Genomic DNA, 8195 nt, shown 5'->3' with positions numbered 1-8195 from the left:
TTAGTTAATTTGTTGTCTGCTTTAAATGGCTGTGAGGGGAGTATGGAGATAATGAAGCAGCGTTTATGTTTTTGAGTGCTTAGTGGTAATAGGCCTGCAACTGTTTGCATGTTTTATGTTCTTGTGCAGATTGGTCTAAGCGTATGTATGGCAGACATCTGCAGGTTTCAGACCATATTAGAGACAGCCTGACTGTCCATGTGTCAAGGTGACGGAGGGTTTGAGGTATGAGAGGGGGACATACAGTGGCAGACAGGGCAGTGACCCCATTCGTGATGATCTGTGATGAACCCTGCTGAGAGAGGTCTGAGGCCAGGGAAGCAACTGCTCAATCACACTCAGTGTGTTTACATGCACTATTGTAAGCAGGTTATTGTTTATTTTTTTTAATTAACTTGATTTTTTTAGTCATATCAATGAGATTTCTGGGTTTCTCAGTCAGTTGAGACAGCTAGAGTCCTACTAAGAGAGTAGAGTTCCTTGGCCATGTACTTACTGTGTTTTAACACAGTAACTTTGCATGACAAAGAGTAACTGTGTATCCTTGAGTCCAGAAGAATTACATCTAAAGTGCAACTGAAAGTGACAGTAAAACAGATGAGTCTGAATAAGTTGTTTTTCACTGTTGACCTGTTTATTATTAGCAAAACTGAGATACATTCACATGCCAAGTAATGACTTTGTGCTGTGCAGCTCAGAGCCTGTTCTCCTACTGTGCTGTAAATCCAAAAGCTCCTACAATAAATCAAAGAATAAGAAGAAACTCATTATGTAACTGACTGATAGCACTTAAAATATGCCTGTCTTTGATCAAAAATATGTTAAAAGCCAGGGTTGAAACTTGATTAATGACATTAACCAGAATATTGCAGTTGATACAAACCCTGTGTGATTTTCTAATTGAAGCTGACTTTTCTCTGTAACCTGTTTTCTTGTGTGTACGAAAATGTCATGACTGACTCAAACCTGCCATCACTGGGGCCAACATGGAGACCACCTTCCGACACAACACTCACTCTGCTGCTAATGAAAACCTTAAGGCAGTGAGGAGGCAAAACACATCTGAGTAACATCCAGTTGTGCATGACCAATTTGGAGACTTTGTAGCTATGAAAGTGTTAGGCGATACATAAAGAATAATAGCAGGGACAAAGTGGAAATGCACCTGGACATAAATAATGACACATTTTGATGTCACACTGGGTTTAGAGCAAGCTAGGCTAACAAAAGCAGTAGCAAATCTGGCACATTTCAGTTTTCAAGCTGATGCATCAAAGCTACCACCAAATACCTTCCATGGCTAGTATGAACCAAAACACAAAGGAGACCACAGTTTGAATTACACGTAGGGAGGCAATATGAAAATGTATACTGTAATAACTGGGCAGTGTTTTCTAGCAGACACACTTTGGACTAACTGAAAGGGATTAGAACAAAAACATCCTGACAGGAGAAGCTGGCACATTATATAAATGACTCATGCCTGGTAATCAGATCTCAGGCAAAGGGGAAGTTTTCACTTCAGCTTTTTGATATAAAAGGACAATGGCCAGACAAGGAAATATTACTCTGAAATGAGACCTCAAAACAATTCCCTGGGACAATAAAACACAGTGGGTTCCCAAACAGTGACCTTTGTATGGGGGGATGAAAAGAAAAAAAAAATCGAACTGATTCCACACCACACCTATTTGCCTTCTCTGGAGAGCCTGTTCCATTCGCCTCTTTCCTTTTTTGATGTAAAATGATTCCAGTGCAAAGAAACTGTGTAAACCGGGATTTCACAAGTGACCACAAGCCCGGGGAAAACCATATAACGTCCACTTTTGAGAGAAGTTGTACAGCACTGCACTATCAAACCTATCATCCCTCTAAAGTGCGGAGGACCACCTTGAGAGCTACTTTTCCAAATAATGGAAGAAAAATACTTTCCATTTGCTTAATCTAAATAAGAGTGGAATTGATTAATCAGGATTATACAGTATGTGGCAGTAAAGCTATGCTGCGGGAAAGTTTCTTGAATTAAATGTTCAAGTTTAGAGTGACAATTGATGCCTTCCATATCCACCAAGCAAGCAGGAATTTGGGCCATAAACTAGCTGGCATGGTTAAAGGTCAAAACTGCTTGGAAAGAGGGAGGCACTGCTTATATTTGAAACAGTGTCAAAATAATCTCTCAACGAGCAAATCTGCAACAGAAAATAATTGCATCAGAATGGCATGCCGTTTAATTTCACCTGTTCATCTCGCCTGTCTGTATTTGAATGGACAACAAGAGTACAACACACACTTGCTGTACCTCTTTACACTAAACATTTTCACTTGAGCTGATCTGCACACACGCTAGTTGAAAGCCAGCTAATGACATTGGTGGGCCCTCATTTATCAAATGTTTTAGACAGTACATTTAAAAAAACATGGTCTTGCAGGTGCACAGACACACACACACATACACTCACAGATATACACACCAATACACACTCCTCTGTATGGCTTATTCAGATGCCATGAGATGAGAGGAGCACTCAATAGCTCGGGCCTACCTGATGGAGAGCCTGAGAGGCCAAGCAGGAACAGATGGGCTGAGGACGGCGGGGTACTGGGAATGAGGGAGTAAAGGGAGGGAATGAACTGAGAGAGCATCGACAGTCAGGGACCACCATCATTGCTGCCCACACCAGACTACACTTACCACCACCCTCCCGCCCTCATCCCATCCCACCAAATTCATTTGCAGCACAGTGATTCTCAGCTGTAATGAATCTGCAATTTGCACACATATGTACGGTGCCTAACATGGTACTACTTTGGGATCTGTTTAACCCCGATGGAAACATTTACAAACAAGTGACCACAAAGAGTCATCAATCTGCACATTAACCTCTTACTTGCCTTTGGGGGATTGTGCTATTCTCTATTATAGGGTTCAGAAAGGACCAAAGAAACTGCGACAGGGAGGAAGTGGAAATAGTCCCTTTCAAAGCCGACTACAGAGGCAATTAGCCAAGTACTAACAGAACAAGAGCTATGGTCACTTCAATTCTTGGCTTCTTTCTGCTTTAAGAATAGAAAAAAAGGCATGATCAAAGTGAAGTGAGAGATTTGAGACCCTTGAGAGGTAGAAAGACCACTTCTAAGCTCTCTGAGTTGGGACTTAAAGAGTTACTGTGCTCAAACATCTGGAAAGACGTCTCTCTAAAGTGGACAACTGATCAGTTTCCTGCATTTCCTGTCAGGAGCAGTGCAAGCCAGCATAGCTGTATTTATCTCCCTGGAGCTGTGTCATTGTATTGTGTGTATTTGTATGCATCAGGCATTGAGTATCGCGTAAACAGTTACAGGACACTTTGTCTTCTCAACTTGTGCAACCCGGTATGTGTCTCGTGCCACCACGCCAGGGAGCCCTGGGTGGCTTCAGTTACTCATGCCATGTGTATGCTTTAGCCAAACAAGGCCTAAGGACACTCCAGGGTGGTACAGAGGAAGGAGGGGCGAGGAAGCTAAAGGCGAGGTAGTGTGGTCCGATGGTTGAAGCCAGTGATTTAGTGGCTGTTGATACCGGGCAGACAGCCCAGGCTCAGTCACTGACTCACTGTAGATGACGCTGCATAAGTCACTACACTTAAAATGTCCTCATGTGTTTATATCTGTTCAAGTGGAAATCAGGCGCACTCACACAGCTGGAAATCGCTACTGGATCTGATTTTCTGGTCTCTCTCTCGCTTTTCCCTGAAGCTTTCATAAACAGATGGCAGAGGCTCATTAAGCTGTTGTCAGGACTATTAATGACATTGTGAACACTTTCCGAGCTCTGTATGCCTTAGGGCGTACGATTGCCAAAGCTGGGCCATTAAAGAAGGTGTGAGACTAACACAATGCTGCTGTGTGCTGCAAGGTGAGGGATGGATTCCATGAAAGAAAAGTACACACATGGTTGAACGGCTGTTAGCAGCAAGCTGACATTAATGATTTCATGTTAGCGGTGGAGTTGAGAAAAATGGTATAATGTAATGTGATTTCGGCACTGGAGAACTGGAGTGTTCTGGAGTGCATGCATACCATAAATGCTGTACTGTATGTGCTTAAAAAGGCGGAATACATAAAGAGGTATTGTCAGAGCAGTAGTTGATACTAGCACTACTTCAATTTAATACCTCTTTAAGCTCCTTATGTGCAAGTTTACAAATGGTTTATAGAGTCAAACGCCAACTGAAACTATAGGCCCATTTATGCTTCTGCGTTAAGGACCATGCTCTGGTCTACAGTGGCTAGGTGTGCATAGGATCAGAGGTTACACCAGTTTTATAAACTGGAGCAAACAAATTCCTATGTAAGCTATGTGAAGGTCACCATCGCTCTGTAAAAAGTAAATAAAAGCACATGTACATGTAAGCACAGTTACTGTGGGGCATGTAAAGCATGATACAGCCTGACAACACATGCTTCTAGCATTGTGGATGTGATGTCAATGGGTGAAATCTGACGCTTAACTATAAATCAAAACCTACGCCGTAGGTGGGACTCCAGTTAAATCCTTGGGTTGAGTATAAATCCAGCTTTAGGGTTCATCCTTTGAGGACCATGTGTCAGCATGGCCAAAAAGGTAATCATTTGAAAACAGAAGTGGCATAGATGTTGAATATCTTATTAAAACATATTTAAAAATCATAGCAACATGACAAGAGTTTAAAAGAGGCTGACTCCAATTTTCACAGCTATTTGGAAAAGACATTCTGTTCTGTTCATGTTCATGGATTATTACCGAGTCAAATAATGGATAAAAATCCTACTGATTGCTCAGAGTGTTGGCCACCTCTAAACAACACCCGGAGACAACTTTAGGTGGACTTATGAACTGTGAGGTGTGAGGTAGTGGTTTTGCCTGCTTGGAATGGAAAAATTGAAAAAGCACACATGGAGTTCTGTCATCAGCCCTGTTGTGTATGCTCATGATTACAATGCTGAGTTGTGAAGCAAACAATGCAGAAACAGAATAGATAGAGAGAACAGAGTTAACTTTGAACATTTCCTATGTCTGGGAAACAGTGGAGGCGACAATGAGGGGCTCGCAGACCTCTAGACTCATGTTGTTGATTCTTATGTGGTCACACGCAAACCTAACCATCATCCTCTGGGATATCCTCTCAGAGGGTGAGAAGCTGAGCACATAGGAATTTCCCCACTGACCCTGCAGAAATAAAAGGGCAAAGCAGGTGGTTTCTTTTCTGGGAATTGTAATGGTACTATCATATTTAAATTAATATGAAGTTACAAGCATGATTCTTAGTAACCAAATTAAAGCAGAAGGGGCTTTAGAGTTAACCCCTCTCTCCTGAAATGTAATGTAATAAATATGATAAAACCAAAAATGCAGAAACTAAAGTATTTTCTAATAATGTGGAGAACAAATACTGGAGAAGACTTTTTATTTGTATGGATGTTTGCTTATTTCTTCATGTGTCTGTTTGTGTATCTGCTCTGCGCCTGTGCCACAATAGGACTGTGTCAGCTTAGGTCTGTGGAACTGTGATTCTCTCTAATGGTCTATCTCTCCCAGCAGATGTACTCTTCTCTGCTCCACAGCTGCGTCCCACATGTTTTCACGCTGTTCGACAATGCAGTTATATTCTCTTTCTCTGCTTGGATCTCTAGTGTTGGTGGTGGTAGTGGTGGTGGTGGCAGATTCCTTCCCTGCATATGGTCCTGTTCCTTCCCTCTTTTACATTCAGAACACAGCAGTAGCTCTTTGGCTATACTTGGTCCTGAAATGTCTCCAGTTGGGCAACGTAAAGAATGTAGAGGGTGGGGGGTCAGATCTGGCAGGGTCTGCCATGGCTTCATAGCGCACACACAGTCATTTCCATAATTGCCCACAATCAAACCAACCCCTCCTGGATTCCACCCGCTCCAGATTCCTGTAGATAAGCTGAGCTGGGGCTCTGGTGAGTGCCGGAGACCCCCAAGTAAGAACAGGTGCCGCTAATGTAACTGATTTCAGATTCTCTGAGTATCCAAAAAAGGGGGGCTGTTGTTTCTCCAGTAATTGCCATGGTTGGACATTCCCTTTCGGATCGCTATCGTGTGACTTTTCTGAAGAGAGGAATGAAAGAGGATTTGTCCCACATTTGGTTTGGTATTATTAGGAGCCAAATTAAGATGCCTTCCAGCGTGTATAACTGTAGGACAACAAATTGCTGGGCATCAGGTCATGGCGATTGATTCACATTCTAGCCAATTTTACACTGCCTACAACACATGTAATTCTTCTGTAATTTTGTGGCTACCAGGGGAAAAAAAGCTTTTAGATCATATTTCAAAACAAACACATATGAGACGGTTTGTGATGTAGCATAACATTCCCCATTATAACAATGTTAGTGTCTTGCAGAAATATCCATTGCCTCTCCCAAAATGTCAGGTATTCAACAACAGAGACAAATGTATGGATCATTTTTCGGATAACATGTGTTCTAAAACTTGGCTCTGATACATGATATAATTATCTCTGATCTAGTAAGAAGTGTTTAAATCTTATGCACTGTTGAGGGGGGGGATCATATTCTAATTTCACGTGCTGTAGATTAATATCAAGCCGACCATATGTTTTGCATGTAATCTTTATCTTCAGCGTAACGAGTAATTACGCCATTTTCCTCTGAAACGTTGTGGAGTAGAAATATAAAGAAGCACAAAATACTCTGTGCTATCCTCAAACACCTTCCAAGTATGTCGGAACTGTACTGAAGCATGGTATTTGAGTACATTATTAACGTGAAAGACGTTTTCAGCGGCCAACAGTAGAATGAGGTGAATGAGAAGCAAAGAAGAGAAAGACGTCTGTCTTATACCACTCTATTGGACAGAGAGCTGAGGAGAAAGTTACTACTATAAGCGATTTTTCCCCTGGGCTGTTGCTGTCATTTTCCATTTACCAATCAAAAGAAGCCATTACAATTTGTTTACACCATAAATTTAAGACTAAAGAAGATTTTTGCCACGGTGAGTGCCGGTCATTTTCCTTGCATTTTCGGTCGACTAAGCCCGAAAAAGTGAGACTCCCGCCGCCTCCGCTCTGCCAGGTAAACGGTTACCTCGACGTGGACGCCGCACGCGCGCTCCCGCCAAGTCATACGTCACCGTGCTCGCTCCTCTTCTCGCGCGCTGGTTAAAAAGAAGGAGGAAAGAGCACGGGAAAACATGTGAGCGCTCTGAGGACTTTAGTGAGAGACAACTTTTATTTTCTTATGTGTTTTTTGACCCCGTGCATGCACAAACCGCCGTGCTCTGCTCAAAAGGAATTACTCTGAAAGGAACGTCACGGCTCTTTTGCAATACACGGTGTTTTGGGGTTTTGACTTTTTGTGTTCATCAGGATAAATTGTGCTATTCTTTTGCTTTTATTTTATTTTTTTTATTTCTGAGTTGCACTATATAAAAAGAAGCAACTATAATTTATTTCTAAACACCATTCTTCATAGCAGTGAATCAAATTTAGGACACCTGCTCTGGCAAACAGCATATTTGTAATTTCCTTAATAATTGGCTTCTGCTGCTCGGAGAAATATAGCCCCCCAAATAAAAACAAAAAAAGCATATATTGCATTGCAGGTTAACCTCACTTTTTTGTTTTGAAAAAAACGGGGGCAAATATCGTGGGTTTTTATTGTTTTCTCATTTTTTTGTGTCAATTTTATGTTTTTTTAAACTATGAAGCATTTGCAATTTGTGCTCGTCTTGGCCATCGCGGTCAACGTGTGGGAATGTGGAGACGCAAAATTCGGCGAGAGGGGAGAAATTAGCCCCAGGAGGAGACGATGTTACGACGGAAGCTTGCCCAAGCGGCTGAAGAAAAGGGAGCGAAAAGTGTTGCTTGACGGCAGCAGCAGCGGAGAAGTTTGCCACAGGTTGTATCCCCGTGTGTCCTGCTGTCCCACCAGGAGAGCCGCCTATCAGATCCTGCACCGCAGGGATGCCAGGGTAGGTTAATAATGTCTATTCACCACGTTGCATTTTCCTCAAATTAAAGGGACTGGGCTTTTACTGCTAAACGCCTCGGGAGATGCATTTACTGCCAGTGTGTATTGTCATTCTGCCTCTTATTGCCGACAGCTGAATTTCGGGATGGTCAGGGGAAATTGCCCTAAGCAATGCTGCCTCTGATTGTCCTGATGAAAAAGGACATACCTATAGGGGAC

The 8195-nt window shown here is 42.3% G+C and overlaps 1 protein-coding gene across 1 annotated transcript in view; it reads left to right on the top strand.

The window, feature by feature from the left end:
- The first annotated feature begins 7215 nt into the window (after nt 1-7215).
- Nucleotides 7216-8195, top strand: part of LOC121181098 (hedgehog interacting protein) — a 33483-nt gene continuing 32503 nt past the window's right edge. The window contains exon 1 of the mRNA XM_041036895.1: nt 7216-7977. Within this exon, the coding sequence (XP_040892829.1) occupies nt 7708-7977 (270 nt within the window). The 5' untranslated portion in view covers nt 7216-7707. The remainder of the gene's footprint in view (nt 7978-8195) is intronic.

The sequence above is a fragment of the Toxotes jaculatrix genome, chromosome 4 (genome assembly GCF_017976425.1).
Source record: "Toxotes jaculatrix isolate fToxJac2 chromosome 4, fToxJac2.pri, whole genome shotgun sequence".
Lineage (NCBI taxonomy): Eukaryota > Metazoa > Chordata > Actinopteri > Toxotidae > Toxotes > Toxotes jaculatrix.
This window is presented reverse-complemented; position numbering and strand designations above follow the sequence as displayed.